Source organism: Echiichthys vipera (genome assembly GCF_963691815.1).
Source record: "Echiichthys vipera genome assembly, chromosome: 18".
Lineage (NCBI taxonomy): Eukaryota > Metazoa > Chordata > Actinopteri > Perciformes > Trachinidae > Echiichthys > Echiichthys vipera.
The window spans coordinates 15,904,918-15,929,549 of NC_139843.1; the positions used below are offsets into that span (position 1 = coordinate 15,904,918).

Consider the following 24,632-nt stretch of genomic DNA (forward strand, 5'->3'; position numbering starts at 1 on the left):
GGGGGGTGTTTGTGTGTGTGTGTGTGTGTGTGTGTGTGTGTGTGTGTGTGTGTGTGGACTGTTGTGGTTGTGGTAATTGTCTCTGATGCGAGGCAGCATTTATGGGTAACGACCCAACCCACTCTCTCTCTCTCTCTCTCTCTCTCTCTCTCCATCCAGTGACTAATTACCTGATTCCCCATGGATTTGTTTCCTCCTTCCCCTACAACTGTTCGGGTTGTTCCACTAAATGAGAGCATGCTGATAAGTGGAAATACATTCAAACAGAGCCAAACTAAGCTGAGCCTGTTCGCTCAGTTCGCTAAAAACTGTAACAGGATGAGACTGAACATCTGAGCTTGCTCTTTAGTCCTGTCTGAGAAGTGGCATTGGGTTTTTACACTCCAGGGTAAAAGCAGATTTAAGCATAAGTGAAGGGACATGTTGAAAAGACATGAGAATCAACAAAAGATGTTATTATTTTTGTAACTCGTTTCTATAGTTTCCGCTGGAATTTCCCTCTGTCCATTGTTCTGTGTTTTCGTCACTGATCACAGGTTATTATAGAAAGGCTGTTGGGAAGTCTGTTGGGAAGCTTGGTGTTGGGATCACAGCTCGTTTTGTCAGGAACATTGAAACCAGAAAGTCTGACTTTGATCAGTGTGCTGCGAGGAGTTGCAATGGGACAAGTAAAGAAATCCTATAACTCCTGCAAACTTTCTTTACCATGATGCCGTCGCACGTGTTTGATTGGCCGCTGCAGCGACCTAAGGATAAAGACATCGTGTTGCAGAATTAGTTATTTGTGAGACAACACGGATTTGGCAACCTGAAGCATCAACGGATGGCTTCATTCAAATGAACATTAGAGCCGTTTGCTGGCTTAACCTGCCTCCAGTTATCTCATGCTAAAGAACTGGCACCAAGATAATGACAACCGTTTCAGGTGAAAATCAGATTTGTGTATATATATATATCCAGATGAATATTCAGAGCAGAAATGAGAAAAAAAATGTCACCTTGAAGCTTTTTCACGATAATCATTTTAAAAGAGAAATCAGATGTGTGTCACATGTGACAAGAAAAAACTGATCAGAATTGGGACACCTCCAGCTGCAGTGTGAATGTAGCTTGAAGGGATTCATTTCTCTGGGGCAGGTCGTGAAATTTCTTCCTTTTTTCCCCCAGGGCTGCTCAGTAATAGTAATGGCGTCCAGTTATGCCATGTCTGACTTCTTACCTGTTAACTCCAGCTCTGTTCTTAGCGCTCAAATGTTTATATTTAAATGTGCAGTCTGCAACATTTGTTTGATCGTATTCACTGAAACCGAGACTATGCTCCGATAGAACAACATAATTCATCCGGTTTTAGAGGAAGAAAAAAACGCGCCGTGCCCATATCATCCTTTCCACTCAGCACTGTTCAGTTTGTGCACACGCCACAGGTCCTCCCTCCCCCCTGGTGCATATTACAATATCACATGCACACGCCTCAAGCTAGGCATACGCTAAATGACGTTAGCAGTTGCTATCTATGATATATTTTTTTGTCATAATGTGGAGAAAATATGTTTCACCACTGCTACGTCATTATAATCTAAAGATGAAGATTGCCATATCCAGCGCCACATTTTATATGTCAATGGCGACGGCATTTTTGCGAGCAACAAGTGACATCTGGATGCAAATGGAAATTGCATGCATCGTCCGAGGATTTAAAAGCAGACGTGCATGAAGCATTTTCAAATATAGAAAAACTATATGATATGTAGGTGTGAATTCCTTTTTTTTGACCACACGTCTGCTCTTTCTCAGTTTAACAAACACATTTAAGAGCTTCCCTGTTCTTCTTCTGTGGTGTTGCTTGCTCATTGGCACCTCAGTAGGCCCCGCCTCCCCGTGCTAGAGTCACATTTTTTTTTATCATCGAGCTCCTGTCTAACCTTCAGCCTCTGTGTCTCTCAGGTGCTTCCTTCATGGGTTCCTTCCTGGCCAGCAGTCTGGGGTCGCCGCCCTCCCACCCTCCTCACCCCGCTCACCCCTCGGGACCTGCTGCTTCCCCCTCCTCCCCCTCCTACAGGCCTGGACCCCATTCCAGCGCTTCCTCTATCTGGTTCCCCCATTCACACGAAGGTAAGAAAGACACACACACACACACACACACACACACACACACACACACACACACACGCAGGAGGCAGCGTAGAGTGCTTGGGTCTCTGGTTAATCCAGGGTCTTGGTATGGGATTAGATCGAGACGGAGCCATTAAGTGGTTTAACCAACACTGAGCTGAGGCCAAACACGCGCAGCAGTGACGCCTCAGATGATGCTACTTATAGAAACATACACATACACGCACACACACACACACACACACAAAAACTCGGCAAGCATCTGGCTTTGTGTTTGTACCGTTTTTTCTAGTTCAGAGCTCGAGCCCCGTAACACTTTCAAAAATGGTGCACGACCGAAAGCATTCCTCTTCCTCTTCACCAGACACACACAAACAAACACACAAATACACTTTAACACGCCCCTTCATTGCTGCAGTATAGAAATAACATCATGATCGTGAGTAATTCACAATACACTTCAGGCTCTTACATTCACTCCCCTCCTTTCACTCAATATTCTCTCATCCCCCTGCTCTCTTTAAGGGGTGAGTTTTAAGTTTCATGAGCTCCTATCCCCCCTCTCTCTCACACACACACACACACACACACACACACACACACACACACACACACACACACACACACACACACACACACACACACACACACACACACACACACACACACACACACACACACACACACACAGACTGAAACATACCCCCGTTTCCACCATCCTCTCCCTCTTCATAGTCCCCTCCTCCTCCGACCGCTGCCCCACCCTCAGGGCCCCTTCTGGGCTAACCGACCTCCAACGGCCCCCTTCCTGATCAGACACACACACACGCACACAAAAATGTGCGCATCCACATGCATGTCCTCTTTCGACTGTTAACCGTTTGTGGTCAAAGAATGAGCATGACTTAGTTATCTGTCCCTTTCAGGTGTGTGTGTGTGTGTGTGTGTGTGTGTGTGTGTGTGTCTAAGAGGATTTCTCTTTTGACAGAGAGATGGGTCTAAACAGATAACCTCCAAAAAAGGAGGCTTCAACAGAAAGACAGCTTCCGCCACAGGCTGTATTTCTCAACTAACGGTGAAAACGGTCAGAATCCGAATTTCTCGTTTTGCCAGTCTATCACCAAATGTAAACAATAGTGATGTCGCCTCAGGAGAGTATTTGAGGACTTCAGACACTGTATGCCAGAGAATTAAATGGAAATCAGTCAGCTTTCGGTGCAAACTTTGTTTGTTTTCTTTGATATCAAACAGAACAGAGACCTCTAACCAGTTCTCTGGCCGTGGCCATGTCAAAGCAGGAAGCCCAGGTGTAATCAATAACATTAATTATGAGCACTGCATTCCATTCAGGTGAGCCAGCTTCCTTGTGCGTGCTGACGTACAGAAATAACTAACTGAGACAATGAAATGGAGCCATCGTTAATGTTATTGGTTACACCTGTGCTGTTTCCTGCTATGAAATGTCACGTCAAACTTAATTATATAGCACATTTAACACAACAGCAGTTGACCAAACTGCTTAACAGGCACAAAATACCAACACAAAACAACAGTCAGAACAGAAGATAACACCAAATATACAGTGAAGTAGGTCTGTTGTGGAAAAAGGACTTTTCTGACTTCTTACAGCATGAATTAAATCTGCCGCAGTTTGTAGAGGGCAAAAAGTTGAGATTTAGAGGTAATTTCTTTTTATATCTTCATCATAGTGACGTTTAATTGCTCAGAGGACCACGACAAACAGAGGACAGTGGGTCCTTCTTTTTCTGGAGCGCATTGCTGTTTATGAGTTTTTATTTCCCTCTAATAGGTTTTGATTTCTCGCATCCTGTTGTATAGAAGCGCACACACCAGAATTTAATTTGGGCAAATAAGTCGAGAAAACTGATTCTCACTCGTGCGGCACAAATGTGGGATTTAAACTCATGAGACATACTCACAAGAGCCCTGTTTTTACATAGAAATCTCTCCTGATGCAGCTTTAAAGCTTGAAAGGAGACAAGAGTTTTGTTTGTACAACTGCTTCATTTGCAGCTCATCGAGCGCCAAATAGCAACAGTTAAGCCCCCGAAATGAGCGCTAATGTCGCCTGGAGAGACTCTGTCTTAAATCAGATTCATAGAAAGAGTCAGAGACTTCAACACGAGCGCGAGAGGGAGAGCAGCAGCGGTGGAAAGAGAGCAAGGATATGTGTGTGTGTGTGTGTGCCTATCAGACAGATTTTGTGTCTGTGTGGCTCAGCTTTGATGTCTAAACACACACACACAGTCTCATGCACGAACACACACACGCACGCACACTACAAATGATTGTTTTTAAGAATTCAAGCCAGGGAGCTCCGGTAGGCGGTCTGCCAGCTGGCCACGGTCCAGAGAGGGGAGCTTAGCCAGCACAGAGAGAAGAAACCTGGCCGATACACCCAACACACACACACACACACACACACACACACACACACACACACACACACACATACAAACACACACACACACATAGTCACAGATGAGACATATTCCCGAAGAAATTCACAGTTGTTCGAAAAACAGCACATATTCCCTCACACACACACAAATAGTCTCTCTCTCTTTCTCTCTCTCTCTCTCTCTCTCTCTCTCTCTCTCTCTCTCTCTCTCTCTCTCTCTCTCTCTCTCTCTCTCACACACACACACACACACACACACACACACACACACACACACACACACACACACACACACACACACACACACACACACACACAGACACACAGTCCTATTCTCTCGCTCTCCCTCTTCCACACCTGTCCTTGTTTTTTGTCCCCCCTCTCATGTGCTCTAGCTCCTCTCCTTACCTCCCTTTTCTCTTTCCTCTCATCTCAGCCATCTCAAAGCTCTCCACTTCCCTTTCACTTCCTCCTTCACCCCCCCCCCCCCCACACACACACACACACACACACGACATCGGCAACACACACATACACTCTCCCCTTTCCATACGCCTCACAGCAGCACCAGATTGGGGGCTTTTCATATTAACAGCCCTTTTTCTTCTGCTGTCTTTACATCATTCTTTCGATCACTAACCTCCTCCATCCTTTCTTCCCTTCCTTCCCTCCTATCCTTTCTTCCTCCCCCTCCTTTTTTCCCCACCGTGTCCCTCTGCCGTCTTTTGTTCCCATCTTCTTCTTTCTCATCTCCCCTCCCTCCTGAGTTTTATCACTCATCATTACCCGGGGGATTGGCTTTAGATGGCTGATAGAGCCTTTTGGCTAATTGTCGCCATTTAGATTCACTGGTTGTTAACCAGTCACAGTAATCACACACACACACACACACACACACACACACACACACACACACACACACACGCGCGTGCACACACAGTGGCATGTACACAGTCATGCATTTACATTGCAGCATGAACACGCAGACACAGTGAGTGCCACACACACATGCTGGGAGCAGTGAGGGGGTGTTGGTGGTTTTGCAGTGCGACTGTGGAATGCGTAGGATGAGTTTTTATGGAGTGCTGTTTACTTTGGCCACCACCGTTAAACTTTTAACGGCTGCCAATTAACGGGCCGGCAAGGACACTCTGTGGGGCATGAAACCAGCTGCTGGAGAACACACACAGACACACACACAGACACACACACAAACACACACACACACACACACACACACACACACACACACACACACACACACACACACACACACACACACACACACACACACAGACACACACACAAACACACACACACACACACACACACACACACACACACACACACACACACACACACACATTCAAAATCCAAGCCTTTTGGCCCCACAATGTGGAGTTGTGTGCCTCCTGTTTGATGTTTGTGTGTCTGGGTACTTGTGTATCTGCATGGACCTATGCCCCCCACCCCCCACAATAACGACCCTCTTCAACCAACATGACAAAGTCGCGCACACACACACACACACATACACACATACACGCACCAAGAACCCTCACCCATTCACCCCCACCAACACAAACCATCAAGACCTCCTCTATCATACGTTACAGTTCAACGTCCTTGAAGACGAGGAACAGAGTGGAACAACCATTCACCTCCCAGTGACCCCCTGGGAGGACTGTGTGTGTGTGTGTGTGTGTGTGTGTGTGTGTGTGTGTGTGTGTGTGTGTGTGTGTGTGTGTGTGTGTGTGCGTGCACACGTGTGTGTGTCTATGTCTGTGTGTGTGTGTGTTTGTGTGTATGTGTGTGTGTGTGGGGGGGGGGGGGACTGTTTGTCTTGGGTTTTAGAAAAATGTGTTTTGTAGAAGAGCAAATTCGATCCAGTTAAATGCTGCAAACACTTGGCAGTAGCTGTCTGCTGTGGTTTTTGTCACCGCTTTGTCCACTGTAAATAATGTCAACTGGTGTGGCGTGTTTGTGCAAAAGTGCATTTATGGTGAAAGTAGCACTGGCCATATTTTTTCTGCGTTTTCCAAAATGGCCCCATTTCATGATAGATTGTGGAGATAAACTGTTTGTTTAGAGGGCTGCTGAATGTCAACGCCGCAGAGAGACATCAATTCTTCTTTCTCCCTCTCCCTCCTTTTCCGACAGGGTACCCCAGCTATTCAGGAAGTCTTGCTTCTCCTTTTCTCCCCATGAGTCCCCTGGATCACCATAGCAACGGTCTCTACGGACAGCACCGCTTCTATGAAACCCAAAAAGGTAGGAGTCGGTGTGTGTTCTAATGTGACAAAGTGAGAAAATTGCTTTATATATACTTCCCCAAACTGCTTAATCAGCACTCACCACAGAAGTAAGAACAGCTGGCAACTCGGGGGTCTAGTTTTTCAAGTTGGCAATTCCTCATTCTCTTTTTTTCCACCTATCAACAAACCACATTTCAGTGGAGTGATTTTTCATAAAACTGTCATTAAAGCAATATATGCAGCTAACATTTCTCTCCAGATTTCCATCAACTTCACTGACTTTAATCCCCCCCTCCAGATCACTTCTACCTGAGAGGCCTTCCTCCCCAGCCCCCTCTGCTCTCCACCAGTCACAGCCTTCCTCCGCTGTCCAGAACTGCCCCTGGCCACCCACTTGGCTCTTGCAGTCGAGAGACGGACAATGGAGGAGGAGGCGGGAAGAGCGCCAAGGATGTGGCCGAGAAAGGAGTTTCATCTGTGTCAAAGGTGAAGGAGCGATCGAGCAGCAAGGAGCGGCACCAGGAGATCAAAGAAAAGCTTCATCACCATTCTCATCAGGCAAACCCTGCCACCACGTCTGGCCACCACCACCACCACCACCACTACCAAGCTTACCCCCACCCACACCATGCCCTGCTTCCTCACCTCACACCACAGGGCAGGGAGGAGGACCACAGACACCCTCTGGAGCGACATAAGGAGTACAGAGATGGTGACTCGGGCAGTCAGGAGACAAAACATATGAGTGCCTGTAAACTGTCCAGTGGTTCGATAGCAGAGACTGGCTCAGGAGGAAAGGGGGGAGCGCTGAGCAGCTGCAGTGGTGCAGTGGGTAGACCTCCCTCTGGGGGAGGCAGGCGGTGCTCCAAGGATGGAACCGTAAATGGGGAGATGAGGATCAGCGAAACCTCAGCTTCCTCCAATGAATGTATGAGAAGAGGTGCGGCTGCAGCGACAGCCGTCATGGCACCTCCAACCCCCCACTCTGTGGCCTCCTACTCCATGCCTCCTCCTCCCCCGCCACCACCTCCTCCTCATGCTTTGCACATGGGTTCCACAGTGGCAGGAGGGTGGCTACACCATGCACATCACCATTCTCATCCTGAGTTCTACTGTCCCTCAGCCCCTCTTACACTGACGACCTCCAAAGATTCAGCATCCACCCCTGGAGGGTCTGGCAGGGAGGCAAAAGTAATTGGCACAACTTACGTGCCCTCAGTTGGGCCAATGGGAGACCTGGCAGCCACTGACTGTCGTGGGGCAGGAGGAGGTGGGAGAAAGTCAGATGACAAGAGTGGAGAGGGATCTTATGAAAGTCCCTCACATCACCTCAGCCGACTTAGTAGTTGTCAAAAGAAAGACAAATCTCAGCCACACCAGCAGCAGCTAGGATATGGCAAGGCTGACAAACCTCCTGATTGGAGCCACCAGATGCAGCACTTCCACAAACCCAGCTCCAACATGAGCTCTCAGTCTGAGCTGCGGTCCTGCAGCCTGGACAGATCTTCATCCTTCAGAGATGTAGAGGTTGTGGACGATGTTTACCGGCCCTCACTCCCACTAGAGGGCCAGGGGACACACCCTGGTGCTGGACAGGGCACACCCAAGAATGGCCCTGACACCAGCACTGCTCCTTTCAGGGACTGTTCCCACTCAGGTCCTCAGCATGATGGGAGGGTGGGGTCAGGGGCACCTTCTCAGAGGGAGGGGCAAAAGGTTGCAAGGATACGGCACCAGCAGCACAGCAGCCACGGAGCAAGTACAGAAGACAAAGGAAAAGACGGAGGTCAGTCAACACCGTCCTGGGGGGCTCGAGGTGGCTACCAAGAAGACCAGCGAAAAGGCACCCATCATGCATCAGGTGATAACGGTGAAGTAAGAGGGCTCAACAGCAGAGCTACAAACAGTGACCACAACCAGTCCCATTCGCAACCGCCTCCACCTCTATCCCGCTCCTTATTGCACAACACTGAGGGTGAGGGTAGTGCCATGAAGAACCTAATGAACTACAGCTCCCAGCAGCCTCTGCTGCTGCCACAGCGGGGCCCTTTTGGAGGTCTGGGCTGCCTCAAGCAGGGTGGAGAAAGATCAGAGAAGGGGGACAGAGGGGCAGCTAAAAGCAACACCTCCCTGCAAGACCCTCCCAAACAATCGCTTCCTCCTCGCCGAGGCTCCACTAACGAGGGAGAGAGGGGGGACAGGGGTGGTAAGGAGGCGGCAGAGGCAGGTGAGGGGGAGGTGCGACAGCCTCCGGTGGGTATTGCGGTTGCTGTAGCCAGGCCCCCCCATCGTTCCCCAGACAACACCCCTGGACACAGCAGACAGGGCAGGGTGCTGCCCAGCATGAAAGGTCAGACATCATTAATGCTCATTTCGCTGAAAGTCAATTAATGCTATTTCTGTGCTTTATGCTGCATTATGGAAAATATCTATGATGAAACACTTGGGTTTAGCTATTGGTTTGGAGAAATGTAAAGAGGCATGCAGATTTTAGCATAGAAAGTGATTTATAAAGTCCTCTAGAGAAATTATAAAACTTTTTGTCTTTTTGGCATATTGAGGGTTATAAAGTATGCAAGAAAAAGTATAGTTTCTTGCATGAAACTGCATTATCAAGCCTGCAGCTAGACTTTCGAAGATTTGACCAGGATGCACTCTGTGCTTTGTGCTTTCATACATGCGGCTTTGAAGCATAGTCATGTCATTTTATTTTTGACGACAGTTGCGGTAAAAAGGGAACTTTGATTACATTCACATTTCAGGAGTGTCCCGTCCTGTGTATCCTCTTGGTCGGGAGGCAGAGGAGAGGAAGAGAATGACAGAGGAACAGATCAGCCTTCATCACCTGGACAGAGACAGAGAAATGATCATCAGGTACACTGAAATTCACTTACAAACATACTCAGGCACACGCACGTGCACACGGTAGCATCTATTCATTTTTCCTCTCATCTGATGAACTGCAGTTCTTTTATACTCTCGGCTTCTCTCTCCCAGTCTGGTTCTCTTTTCTCTCATCCCCTCACTCCATTTACTCTTCTCACCCTTTGATGTGGTATTTCTGTACCCCCTCGCTCTCTCTCTTCTCCTCTTCCTCTCTCTCTTTCTCTCTAAGATGAGATATGGTGCATTAATGTTACGGGGACTAATACGGATGTCTCTGAAGTATCAGAGTCTTATTATGTAGTCATATTAAGGGAAGAAAACATATAATGAGAAGTCATAGACCAGGCACACGATGATGGCTGTTGCTGCGATATTTCCTTTTCTTGATGATTATAATGGTAGTATTGGTAATGAAGATGACAAGGATGAAGATAATGATCATAATGATGGTGATGGTGGTGGTGACAATAAGAGGGATAATCAAGATAATGACAAAGTTCACGCCGCCTTCCGCCTCGACAGGGAAAACAAGGAGCGGGTGGAGTTTGCCAGGATCCACCCTTCCAGTAGTTGCCACGGTGACCTGTCCTCTCACCTCTTGGTTCCCGGAGGGGCCGCCAGGTTAGGGGCGGATCCTGGCGCACATGCTCACCCGGCTCACCACCACTGGATGCAAAGGACAGGAAGTCCCTCCCTCTGGATGGGGCATTCATACAGTGAGTAAAGTGGCTTATATTTTTAGCACCTGTCTCTTTAAATACAGGTTTCAGGGTCTTACGCATCTGCACTCTCCATGTTTCTGCACCATCACTGCAGGATGGGGAATGACTATAACAGCTCTGTAGTAACACTTTCTACCAATATATAGTATACATGTTAAATAGCACCGGTTTTGTTTGTTGAGTCCGTCCCAACATTTTCTCTCAAAGCGCAACACTATCTTCTTAGAGTAGTAAAATCAGTATTTAAATGTCAGCCTCATTTGACTGTTATGTGTGTATTGTTATTCAAGGTCTGAGCCACGTGGGAATGAGCCCTGGCTTCCCAGGTCTGCCCAGCCCTCTGCAGCCTGTCTTGGGGTCGCTCACTCAAGACCCCAACTCCCCGCTGGTGGTTCTTCCTACAGAACCTGGGCCTCATCATCACCTCGGTATGCTGAGCATCCTTTTTCGACAGCCGACACAGACACACACACACACACACACACACACACACACACACACACACACACACACACACACACACACACACACACACACACACACACACATATATATATTCAGCAGAGCCCATATACATTGCTCTCTACCCGTACTTACTGCCCACTACCTCCTTTCTCCTCTATTGGTACTCTATTTGTACCATCGGTGCTGCTGCCATTTCTCTCCCAGAGTTTTAGTATCATTGGCTAATCATAATATAATGCTCAACTAAGTCCCTATGTCAGTGGGACCATGTTTTATAGCTTTGTTAATGGGAGCAGCTATTCCATTTCCCCCCTCTGCATGTGCCCAGCATTATGCAAACCGTTTTAACTGGCGTTCTTCCCTTCCATGGTGGAGCCCTGGACTTTGTGTGTGTGTGCCCATCTAAAGTTAGTTGTATTAATGTGTGGAACAACATGAGACATTGCTCAGTGTTAGGGGTTGTGCTGTACAACTCAGCCTTTGCTAGAGAGAGAGAAGAATGTGTGTGTGTGTGTGTGTGTGTGTGTGTGTGTGTGTGTGTGTGTGTGTGTGTGTGTGTGTGTGTGTGTGTGTGTGTGTGTGTGTGTGTGTGTGTGTGTGTGTGTGTGTGTGTGTGCGCGTGAATGTTTGTGCGCGTGAATGTTTGTGTGTGTGTGTCAACGCTGCTTTGCAAACAGGCTGTGAAATTTAATTATCTCCCGCCTCCCTTGCCTCGCTCCGTGGGAGTTCCTGCAGAGAGGGGAAGTGCATCCACTGAACCCTTCCCCTGGGAAACATTAGCCCACTCAGGCTAATCTCACAGAACAAAGGTTCCCAGCGACAACGCAGCCAAGGAGGGACGTGTGTGTGTGTGTGTGTGTGTGTGTGTGTGTGTGTGTGTGTGTGTGTGTGTGTGTGTGTGTGTGTGTGTGTGTGTGTGTGTGTGTGTGTGTGTGTGTGTGTGTGTGTGTGTGTGTGTGTGTGTGTGTGTGTGTGTGTGTGTGTGTGTGTACGTACATGCGTGTGTATCTGAATTCATATGTGCCCAGGGTGGGGCTTTGAAGTTTCCCTGAATAGAGACACACCATCATTAGCAATAGAAAGAGTTAAAGAAGGTGAATGGAGGATGTGAAGCATGCGTTCATTGATTTTGTCTGAGGCCAACATGCAGCTCATACAGGTCACAGTTATTACATCTTTAGTTAAGGTGGCTGAGCTCCTCTGCATATTCAAAAGAGCAGTTCAAGAGTCCATTGACAGTTTTCTGCGACGCCGCAGCCATGGGAATATTTCTGTGTTGACCATTTTGTTGCTTATTTATTCCAAAGGTTCAATGGTGTGAGTTTGTCAACAGGAATGTCTTACTATCTCCTCTTTTTGAACTAATTTTCTCGATTCAAATCAGATAAAATGCTAAACAATTCTTTTTTCTCTTTTTCACTTTTTCCAGACGTTCTGGAGCAGTCGGGTCTCTGGCCCCCTGTGTACGGAGGCAGAGGCCCTCCTTCTCACCTGCAGCATCACCCCGTCTACTCCCGCTCCTCTTTCTTACAGCAGCAGGAGCTGTACGCCCTGCAGCACCAGCACCAGCAGCAGCAGCAGCGTGCCATGGAGCACATGCAGCGCCACTCCTTAGGACAGGTACTGATATGAATATAATCCACACACATTTAGAAAGAGGTTACATTTTCGACTAAACTTGTGAAATGCTGCTAACATATTATTGTGAAACTGTGGGCAAATGAGAGTGAGGAAGTGTGGAAACACTGAGAACTTATGCAAACGTTCATCTTCCTCTTGGAGTGGTTGAGGTGCGGCAGCTAATATTTTGTTTGAAGATCTCTCAGCACAGATTTCTCAACACTAAAAGAAACTGATATGTAAAGTCACACTCACTCAGTCAGCGATCACTATTTAAACCAATGACTTCCTCTTTTTGTTGGCAAAAGGTTTCATTGACAAAGAGGCGTTGGCGTGGAGCTTTTGCACTCTCACGTTGCCAGATCACTTGGCAATCAAACAGCGTGGCCGACATTGAACTCTTTTTTTCAGTGCTTTTCTGTCTCTTGTCCTATTTATTTTAAGCAAACTGTTGCATCTCCTGCTTGAGACATAATGCTACGTGAAATAAAACATTTTTAGATCATTTTTAAATAAAATAAAAATGCGTTGAATTGCTATAGTGGAAATGTTTTAATTAAAGGTCACATATAATGTTAATTTTGAGGTTCATACTTGTATTTTGGGTTTTTACTAGAACATGTTAACTTTTACTTTTTTTAATGATAAAAAAACGTGTTATTTTTCTCATACTATTTGTCTGAATCGACCTGTTTTAACCCTAGGGCTGGGCAATAATTCAGTGAGATCATTTATTGTCTTTCTATAGAATCTTATCAAGATGAAATCATATATTGAGATATTGTGACATACAATCACATTGCATACGTATACGATATACAATTGTGACATCACAACCATACAGTCATAAAGTCCTGACGACTCGTTCAAAGACACGTTTCTGAATACAGGCTTTGTGCATTTCTCTGTGGATTTAGCGTTTTGATAATTTCACAGTAGTTATATAGCATCTCCACCTGCTTTATAATAAAATAATACATCTCACTTATTTATATTAATATGAAATATGATGTATGTACAGAAGCATTTGAGGATTATTCCATTAACCCCTATTTTCTTCCTCTCCATTTCCTCGTCAACAGAGAAAACAAGAGGAGCACGCTATCACCATAGAGGACTCTCCTCACGAGACATGCACATCCAGAACTCCCTCTTCTTCTTCATCCTCTTCTTCATCCACCACGTCCTCTCATATGGCCAAACCCTTCTCCCATACCCCTCCTCCGCCCAAGACGCCCACGCCGTCTCCGGGGATGTGTCCTAGCAGCCGTCAGTCGCCCTGTTACCACTCCCCGTCCAGGCGACCTCACCCGCCAAACCCTCTGACCCCTGCGCCAAGCCCAGCTGCGGCGGCGCCCCGCTCCCCGGCACTTAGTCCTGCTCCTTCACACCTCTCTAAGGGGCTGGAGAGGGGCAGTGACAGAGGAGAGGGACAGCCACCTCAGGACTACCCACAATCCCTAGAGCCAGGTGAGGCTGTAGGCTGGTTGATGAATGCAATGTCTGAATTGGAAAAAGAACTTTACAGATAGGTTGAACAGTCAGACAGTCAGTCAACAAAAATAAAGACAGCAAACCGGACTGAGAGTGAGAGATGAGGCAATGCCATAGAGAGAGAGAAATGTAGTGTGAGAGAAAAAAAGAGACAGAGAGAGATAGAGTGTGCCGCTACAGAAATGTAGCACCGGTCTTTGATGCGTGGTATTCTTTTGATACTGCAGAAATTGTTTGAAGCATGGCTGATCCCTTGCTCTATGTGTCCTTGAGTGTGTGTGTGTGTGTGTGTGTGTGTGTGTGTGTGTGTGTGTGTGTGTGTGTGTGTGTGTGTGTGTGTGTGTGTGTGTGTGTGTGTGTGTGTGTGTGTGTGTGTGTGTGTGTGTGTGTGTGTGTGTGTGTGTGTGCGTTCAATTTGTTTTCTGTGAAAGCTAAAGAGGGACAGCGGGCAGGTCAGCCATTAAGGTCAGAGAAAGCATATGGGCACTCAGTGTGTGTACGTGTGTGTGTGTGTGTGTGTGTGTGTGTGTGTGTGTGTGTGTGTGTGTGTGTGTGTGTGTGTGTGTGTGTGTGTGTGTGTGTGTGTGTGTGTGTGTGTGTGTGTGTGTGTGTGTGTGTGTGTGTGTGTGTGTGTGAGCTTGCATGTGTCACAAGAGGAAGGTCGGTGAAATCTTCAGACAGGCCCTCCTTATCCTTCAGGGGTCCTTGAGAAGTACAGGCGGAAGTATACGCATTCATCTGGCTGTGTTGTCAGGGGGCGGAGGGATACCATCAATAATAGGAGCGCAGGGGTGACAGGGCCGGCGCTGCAATCACAGGAAAACGGCAGGGTGTCATCAATATCCCACATAGATCTATACACTCAATCACACACACACACACACACACACACACACACACACACACACACACACACACACACACACACACACACACACACACACACACACACACACACACACACACACACACACACACACACACACACACACACACACACACACACACACACACACAGTACATATAATATATACTACTGTACACATACACACATGTGCACACACTCCCTGTTTTCTGCACCCTGCTGTCAGTGTATTATGCCAACTGTAATCACGTGCTCCATCCTGCCTGAACAAAATGGCAATGAATTCAAAAAAGAGAAAGGGCCTGACTTAAAGACAACGGAAATGTTCTGTTTTCTCTAGATGTTTGTTCGGAAATTAATAATGACTTAATAAGTACAGATTATCAGAATGTGTAAATTGTTTCATGCCAAACGACCTATCTAACCTCTGCTTTCTCCTCTTTCTTCCAGACCTTCCACCTGTTTACACCTACCCTCCGATCACCATGGGTTACAAGGCCGGGCCCTCACCTCCCGAAGCACGTTTGGCCGAACAAGCCACAATGGAGGCTGAGCCAGCGGAGCCAGACTCCAAGTCCCTCCCACGTCCATGCCACATCACAGAGGAAGAGGAGAGCAGGGAAGAAGAGGAAGGTAGAGACTGTGTAGTGGTGGAAGCCCAGAGTGCAGTTGCTGAGGACGAGGAGGAAGAAAGGACATTGGAAGCGAAAGAATGCTCCGAGGCCAAGAGCGAAGATTCGGGATTGCCGTCATGCCCTTCCCCAGCTCTGGTCCCAGATCTAACCTGCCAGGCAACAGCCACTGGCAAAGACCTAAAAGAAGAGCTCCCTCTGGGTTGCCTGGGCCAGAATGGCAGCCTGGAGGTGCCCCAACTATCCAAAGAGCAGCAGGAGGATGATGAGGAACATGGAGGGGAGGACGTGGAAGAGGATAAGGAAGAGAAACCTGAACCAACAGAATGTACTGTCTTTGTAATTGAAGAAGAGGAAAAGGAGGAGGTGGAGAACGATGGAGACAAATATGGAGAGAATGTAGAGGTGGTTGAGGAGCAGGAGGAGGAAAAGGCAAGTGGGAGTCCAGGCGAGGATTTGGTGAAACTAAAGTGTAACTCTCCTGCCCCCTCCCAGTCCTCTGACCCCGTCCTCCCTCCCACGGCGAGCACATCGGCCCAGCTCCAAGGGGCCTATATGTGGAGCCTAGAGCTCCTGATCGCTGCGGCTCTGTGCGCCACCAGAGATGCCTTGTACCCGCCAGTACCAGCCGTCCGGGCCCCGAGCCCTCCGCCGAACCACGGTATGGAGATACTGGGAGAACTTGCAGAGCTGGAGATCGAGCAGAGGAGCAGGCAGAGCAAAGAGAAAGACGGTGAGTTCATTTGAAAATGATCCTTCTTCTTTTTTCATCTGCTGTGGCCTTCCACTCTCATTTGGCTTTATTCACTTCTTTCAAAACCTTTGATAGTTAATGAAATGCCTGTGAATCCAGGAAAGACTTTTAATAAACCCAGTGTACATCTTGTCGCAGTAAAAAGGACAAAATGCCCCTGAAGATCAGATCAAGGAAAAAGGGAAATAAAAAGGTTACCCTACGTCTTTCATCCCTACACAAACACTCACTATTTCAGTGAGTGAACCGGGAAAAAGGGTCTGAGAGTTTGGTGGACTAAAAACACACACACACACACACATACACACACACACACGCGCGCGCGCACACACGTACACACACACACACACACACACATACACACACACACACACGCACATACACATACACATACACACACACACACACACACACACACACACACACACACACACACACACTCATTTCCCTCTTAGTGTCATGCTCCCTTCCTCAACCTGGACTCTCTGTTCTTTGCCCATAGACCATATTTTTACCTCTGGGAAGGGTGTGTGTTGGGGGGGGGTTACAAACAAGCTAAGCTTCAGACACAAGCCAAGAGACACACACACACACACATACACATACACACACACACACAAACGCACGCTCTGCCCAGTGTGTCCCCCAGGCTCTGGCGTCTTGCTTTGCTAATTAGACCCTTTCCTTTAAAACACTTCTCCTGTAAGCGCTCCTATTTTCCTCTCATCCCTCTGAGAGAAGGTGTTTTTATTTATGCCAACGTGTGTGTGTGTGTGTGTGTGTATGTTTGCCCGTATGTGTGTGTGCATGTACGGAGGGGTGTGTGTGTGTGTGTGTGTGTGTGTGTGTGTGTGTGTGTGTGTGTAAGCTGTTAAGTAATCCCAGATGAATCCCTGCTCTCCTCCATCAGAGTCTATGTGTCTCTGCACCAGGCTGCCTGCTCTCTGCCTCCTCCTCCTCCCTCTTTGTTATTTTTCCCCCTCACCTGCTTCTTCTTCTTCTTTTTATTATTATTATTAAACCAATGTAATCTTGTGTGTAAATCCTGGCTCTGCGAGCCTTGTCGACAGAATTAATAATTGTAAAAATCATAAGTTGCTCCGCAGCTGTCTGTGCATGTGCGTGAGAGATACACAGTGTGTGCATTTGTTTACATGAGCGTGCACGTGCTTAGCATGTGTAATAGGTGTGAAATCAATAAGTCCTGTCGCGGCGTGGAAAACGTTTGCCAAATTGCAACACATTTATTTAAAACCCCCTCCGTCCTCTCTGCACAGAATGTTATTAATACCGCTCATGGCGTTTTTGTCATCCTGAATGTGTTTGGGAGATGAAACCGATCCCAGACAGATGCATTTATGCCGCTCCTTGACGCGGAAGGATATCTCAGGCGTTCAGTGGAGATCACAATTACAGATTAAGGAATCAAGAGAGACACCCCCCCCCCCCCCCCAGTATAAATTAGCACCATTACTTCTATTTACACATAGACAGAGGAGCTGTTGGTGTCATAGTCTCCTTTATTCCTTCCCGTTTGCTTTATATTGAAATTTCAGCTCAATAAACTTCTTTAATGGCCCCTAATGATAACTAGGCCCATATCAACTGTAATGGTTTTTAATTTTCCTCCACTGTTTTTGTTTTCCCCCTTGTAATCCCCTGTGCCACCTCTTATTACACCCTTCACTCCCTTCAGAGACACAGTTTGGTGTTATTACTGTGCAAAGGTGTGTGTGTGTGTGTATGAGTGAGAGAGAGAGAGAGAGAGAGAGAGAGAGAGAGAGAGAGAGAGTGTATACTGTGGGCGGAAGGTATCTATCGATTGTGGCTATCCTCCAGGATACTAAACCAGGCCCGGTGATGTCAGCGGTGATGTCATCCTGTCAGGGTAATCGGAGTGTGCCATTGGCTCAGAGGTCTGACAGATGAGATGACATTGACCTCTGCAGGCCAGGACAGGACAAAGCCGTCGCACCTCTCTCTCTCTCTCTCTCTCTCTCCCCCCCCCCCTCTCTCTGAGGAGTTACCTATCATTCTCACAGTCATTTGTTCTTTGGTTCGTGCTCTCGTTCAAAAATATATATGGTCCTTTACAGATGAAGACTCCATCCTTCCTTCCTTTCCCTCTTCTTTCTCCTATGTTTACCTTATTTCTGTCTCCATCTCCCACTCACACACAGGTTTTTAATAACGTCAGATGTCAGTGAATAGGCCTTGCAGCTCCAGTGCACAGACGGAGAGGGATCCAGTAATATCTCTCCTCTCCTCTCCTTTCCTCTCCTCTCCTCTCCTCTCCTCTCCTCTCCTCTCCTCTAAGGGGAAATTGGATTCTGTCCATGTCCATAATGAGGAGATGTAGGAGAATAAATAGATAGCTCAATAAACACTTTGCCTCTTATTGCTTCTCCTCCCCTTTACTCGCTTCCCCTCCCTTCTTCTCTCCGTGTTGCACTTCTCCTCCCTCCTGCCCGTCGCTCTCAGTCTCTCCAATTCTCCCTTACACACTCATGCAGTTTGCCCATGTCTGCGCAGCTCAGCGAAAATGTTGTAGGTGCACACGTGTGTTCAGAATGAGTGTGTTTTATTTTTTTATTGTGTGTGTGTGTATGGGGGCGGGGTGTGTGTGTGTGTGTGTGTGTGTGTGTGTAACATCTCATGAATATTCTGTTTCATCTGCTGGTGCTGTGACAATGACAGAGTTAATGACAGTGACAGATGTAGACATCGTTCTCTACCGCTCTCCCTTGTGTGTGTGTGTGTGTGTGTGTGTATGTGTGTGTGTACGATTAAGCAGCAACACCAGGATATATCAAATAAACTACACAGCTAATATCATAAATATCACCACTTTTCAAGTCACGCTTTCATTGTTCCAGAAATAAATCCATTGAGCGCACAGCATGTTTTATAACGCTGTGTCAGCCGCTATGTGATGTACCAATCCAAACCGAAACAATCCATCTCCGTGCAGGTGAGGACATGCTGACCTTTGACCTGCACAGTCTGGCGACGCTGGCGGCCGCCCGTGCCCTGGAGATGGGAGGAGGGGCTGTGTGCACGGGGGCGGGCCAGCAGTGTCCAATCAGGAACAGGCTCAACCTGCGCAGGAAGTGCAGCTGGACACCTCGCCACGAGCCGGTGAGGCTTTAGTGAAGGCGTATTTGTGTTTATGCATGCAAACATAAATCATTCATGCTGAAAATGTGAGGAAGCGTTGAACAACGGACACACACCTCCCTATGTTATTTTCTAAGCTTAAAGAAACGGTTTAAAACCCACAGATGATACTGGAAGTAGGGTTTTTTTTTTTACATTTTAGGATTTTGTCTGGAAGTTTTAGTCAAAGCCACTGTACAACTAAGAAATGAGCCCAAAGCATCTGTTGGTCATCCTGGTGATTGAAATACGGACATAAATATTATCCATGCAAACATTGTACTGTAAGCTGCTACTGTGTGTTGAGTAATAATAGAGTCAGGCAATCATCATTAAATCAGGGTTAATGAGGGCAATCTTGTTTTTTTATGTGGTTGAATGTTTTGTGCCAAAATTAAAAGGTAAGCATTCTCATGAAATTAGATTTTTTTTAATTAGCGAGAAATATTTGACCAATTTCATAAAACGTGAAGGTGATGTGAGCATCAATATTTTTCTTTTCTTTAAATAGTCCTAGAAATAAGTCTGGCTACAGAAAATATATATTATATATTTGGTATCGTTTAATTTTCAAATTGGAAAATGTTATTAATTAACAATTAACAATTTTTATATGAATGAATCTTCAATCCAGTAGATAGTACTTAATAACCGTAACAAAATAACTAAAGTTTAAGTCTTTTTTTTGTGTTTTTGCCTTTAAGCATAAATGGTGGACATACATTAACTGCTTTTCCTGCGCTTTGTGTGTGTGTGTGTGTGTGTGTGTGTGTGTGTGTGTGTGTGTGTGTGTGTGTGTGTGTGTGTGTGTGTGTGTGTGTGTGTGTGTGTGTGTGTGTGTGTGTGTGTGTGTGTCAGGTGTGCCCAGTGAAGGGCTCCATGGAGACGATGGGAGGGGAGGAGCTGGCCATGCGTGTCCAGCTGGCTGAGCTACAGCGGCGCTACAAAGAGAAACAGAGAGAACTGGCCAAGCTACAGAGGAAACACGACCACCAGTGAGCAGAGACAACACACACACACACACAAACACACACAAAAAACCACACACTTTTTGTCTAGATTGAGCCGTGCATTCCAACATTCACATTTCTGCTGTCATGCTGCATCCTCCTGATTTATCAGGACTTGCAGCCGGCTCATACCTAATGCAGTTTGACCTGTAGCCGATACAAGTTTCCTCCTGATTTCTTCTGCTGTCTGGACTGTATCTTTGATCTCTCTCTCTCTCTCTCACTCCCTCTCCCTCCCTCCTCCTTTTTGTCTTCCTCTCTGCAGGAAAGAGGAGACGTCTCGTAGCCCTGCCCGCCGGGGGCCCGGCCGCCCCCGCAAGCGCAAGTCCACCCCCGGCGCAGCTGCCGCAGAGAGCTCCAAAAGACTCAGGTCAGTCCTCTGATATTGCGTCAGTATAATCAGTGTGATTGGCAAGCCCAGCTCATTCATCCTGATTTCTGTTTGTGTTCTTAGTGAAAGGCATGGCTGATTTTCAAGAAGTTCTTCTTCAGCTGAATTGATTCAGATGCTCTATAGCTGATGATTTGCCTGATTGGGCACTGGAAGGAGCCGGTCGCGCACGCACGCACATACACACCGATACACACACATACACAACGGGTTATGTGATGGGAGCTGTAAGCTGGGTGTGATTTTAAATGAGAGAGTGTAATGGAGATGAGACCTTCATTAATCTTCATTAATCACTTTTAATCATATTTATCACTTGCATTGATTATGTCCTGATTCCCTGTGAACCTCAAGCATATATTAATACAGCCGGACAAAGTCCTGATGTGCAGTTATTACAGTGATAAACGACTCAGCACCCCCCCGCCCCTGCAACCAACCCACCCACCCGCTGCGACACATAACCACACATTCTTTAACACCTTCGACATGCACACTTTCATGCTGACACACATTCCCGCACATTGCTGGAAACACACAAACACACTCACACACAGCCAGTGTTCAACACTCATAGTGATAAATGTGTTTTCTCATGCTGCCCCACCTCTGTTAGCATGTGCACCCCTCGCCTTGATAAAATGATTAGAGAAACTCAGGGTTTGTCACGGTTACCATGATTAAAATGCGCTAATGAAAATGACAATGAAAAGCTTTAGTCATACATGCTGGTGCAACACACACACACACACACACACATACACACACACACACACATACACACAGAACTTGTTTAATTAGTAGCTCCGCTTGCTACGTGCCTGAGTAGCATTTCTGTTGTTATATTAAGCGATGTATCATTTGGTTACGCTCTCTAGAGAGAGTCGTGGGTTGAAATGACACAGTGAGAGATCGTTAAGTTCTCAAATGCAGACACAGACACAATATTGCCAAAAGTATGTGGATATCTGAGCATCTACTGTATATTTGGTTGTTGAACTCGTCATTCCAACACCACAGGCATTAATGAGGATTATTCTGCTCATTTTTCAGGTTCATACTTGTATTTTGGGTTTCTTCTAGAACATGTTTACATGCTTTAAAGCTAAAAAACAAAACATTATTCTTCCCATACTGGCTGAATATACCTGTATTCGCACAACCGGGGTATAACTGTAACAGCACGGTAGCTGCACTTTTTGTGACATCACAACCGGAAGTTGTTTAAAGGCACAGTTTATGAGGTTTATACGGGCTGTGTGTGCTGTGTTTTGATACTTTCACAGTATTTTATAGCACCCCCATCTGTTTTAAAATCCAACAAGACAAGACGCTTTTTTACAATATGGGACCTTTAATCTGCTGCTGTAACAGCCTCCATTCTTTTGGGTGGACGTTTCATCAATAACCTGACTGGGGTCTTCTCTCATTCAGCCAATGGTAGCATTTGTGGGATCGGCCGCTAGGTAAAGGCTTGGGTATGCTTATAACAAAGTAGTTTGCACGATGTGTTGTCGGACCGCATCTTAAGAAAAAAGTGGTTTCTGAAAGGCCACACTTGAAGGCGAGGTGAAAAGCCTGTCATCATGAAAAGGGCTTATCATTCAAATAGAGGATCATTCAAGGAGAGACTGTACAGACTGACACATGGCATTGGTGTTGGATGGGCAGGGGGTCAAGGCTCTGTGCAAGCCGGTCAAGTTCTTCTGCAACAGAATTTAGAGAAGGATCCCTTGGATCCCCCACCATGTACCTGTGCACAGGGGCAGTGATGTGGAAACACGACTGTTGCCATAATGTTGGAAGAATTGAACACCGTAGTATTAAGAAAAAAAACCATACATACCTTTTGGCCATATACTGTACATGTACTACAGAATGTACAAGTCAGAGCTCAGAGGTTTTTTAGATTCTCTCCTCTCCTCTCCTGTCTTCTCCTCTCCTCTCCTCTCCTCTCCTCTCCTCTCCTCTCCTCTCCTCTGTTTCCGTTTCCGGTAATCCTGAGTGTGAGTGGTGGTGGTGGTGGAGGCGCGAGTAGCACGGAGATTTGAATGGTTTTCTGTCTCTTTCTGTTTGGATTGTGGCTGTTTCCTTCCCCCTGTCCCTTTGTGCATGATCAGGTAAGTCATTTATACCTTTTTTCGAGTGTGTGCGGAGTTTACCAGCGGCTGTAGGGGGTGTTCTCTGGAGGAATGGCGTCCTCCGAGACGTCTCCTCCGTCGATCCGGCAGGGAGTGCGCATTGCCCCGCAGGATAGCACCGTAAGTGTGGAGGAGGTTCTGCTGGCTGCGGGGGAGCAGGTCGGACACGATAACCTGGTCTATGCGTCCAGGATGAACCGAGCTGTGGTAGTGTTCCTTAAGGACGAGCCACATGTTCACCAGCTAGTGGAAAGTGGCGTTTTTATCCGAGACTTGTTTGTACAGGTTTCCCCGCTGTCAGTGCCTTCGACACGGATTACCGTGTCTGGAGTCCCGCCGTTTATACCCAACGAACTGCTGGAAAACGAGCTGCGGAAGTTCGGCAAATTCGCAAGCGGGTTAAAAACTGTCAGTTTGGGATGCAAAGATCCCAAACTGAAGCACGTTCAGTCTCTGCGGAGACAGGTGTTCATGTTCCTGGACTCGCCCACTCAGACCCTGGAGCTGTCGTTTAGAGTGAAGCACGGGGACGGCTCATACATGGTGTACGCGAGTTCAGGACAGATGAAGTGTTTCGAATGTGGAGATGTCGGACATAAGCGCTTTAACTGTCCGCACAAGCAGCGGGCGGCGGCGGCTGCCGCTGAGTCGGATGCGGTACGCGCCGCTGGCGCGGCGGGTGTCGCTGAGTCGTTGGCCGCTGGCGCGGCGAGTGCCGCTGAGTCGGATGCGGCGGACGCCGCTGGCGCGGCGAGTGCCGCTGATGCCGCGCACGCGACAGGGACCGCGGTTTCCGCAGATACAGCGAGCGACGCTGACGCGGCGGACTTCGCTCGCGTTGCCACGGTAACGTCCGACGCCGCGTTTTGTAGTTCATTAGCGGGGGCTTGCGGAGGTACAACAGTTTCAGACAGACAGGAACAGAGCCAGCCCGAGAGGCCCCAGGCCTCTGTGACTGCAGAGGAGCTGAGCAGCTCTCAGCCTGCAGACGCAGACACTGGGGCACACGCACCTGTACACACTGAGCATGTGAGCACTGATGCAGAGCAGGGAGAGTCCAGCAGGCCTTCATGTGAGGGAGAGGACGTGGACTTTGACTCTGAGTCAGACACTTCATCGGTGTGGGGAGGTCAGAAGTTCACAGATCTCTACTCTCTGGAAGAAATCAAACAGTTCCTTGATGGAACTTTTAAAAAATCTGTGAAGGTGTCTGACTTCTTTCCCGACACCGATAAATTCATTCGCTCTGTCAACGTCATAAATAAACTGGTAGGGTTTGATCAGTTAGACGAGAAAAAACGTTTCCGGTTAAAAAAACACATCACAATTTTGAGAAAAGCGAAAAAAGGTAGAACATTGAGAAACAGGAAGTAACTATCATCATGTATATCAAGGTGTATTCTTTTTCCTACTGTGCTATCCTACTTTCCTGTCTTTCTTTACTTTCACACTTCACCATGAAGAGCCTAAACATAGGATCACTAAACATCAATGGGGGAAGAGACAGACAGAAAAGAGCACTGGTAGCTGAAACTGCACAGCAGAAGAACCTGGACGTATTATTTCTGCAGGAAACACACACCACTCCTGCCGATGAGGTTGACTGGGGCTTATGGTGGAAGGGCCCTTTTGTTCTCAGCCACGGCTCCAATAACAGCGCTGGAGTAGCTGTTGTTTTTAAAGCCGCAGCTAACGTGACTGTTTTAG

General features: G+C 47.2%; 1 protein-coding gene across 3 annotated transcripts in view; it reads left to right on the forward strand.

Moving 5' to 3' along the window:
* The window catches only part of bahcc1b (BAH domain and coiled-coil containing 1b), a 72,510-nt gene that overhangs the window by 31,247 nt on the left and 16,631 nt on the right, over positions 1–24,632 (forward strand). For all 3 annotated transcript variants that reach the window (XM_083932292.1, XM_083932291.1, XM_083932293.1), the window contains 12 exons: positions 1,945–2,112; positions 6,695–6,805; positions 7,088–9,139; positions 9,552–9,663; positions 10,198–10,391; positions 10,688–10,825; positions 12,292–12,482; positions 13,565–13,952; positions 15,292–16,206; positions 19,199–19,365; positions 20,242–20,378; positions 20,659–20,763. In XM_083932292.1, coding sequence (XP_083788418.1) covers positions 1,945–2,112; positions 6,695–6,805; positions 7,088–9,139; positions 9,552–9,663; positions 10,198–10,391; positions 10,688–10,825; positions 12,292–12,482; positions 13,565–13,952; positions 15,292–16,206; positions 19,199–19,365; positions 20,242–20,378; positions 20,659–20,763 — 4,678 coding nt within the window. The remainder of the gene's footprint in view (positions 1–1,944; positions 2,113–6,694; positions 6,806–7,087; positions 9,140–9,551; positions 9,664–10,197; positions 10,392–10,687; positions 10,826–12,291; positions 12,483–13,564; positions 13,953–15,291; positions 16,207–19,198; positions 19,366–20,241; positions 20,379–20,658; positions 20,764–24,632) is intronic.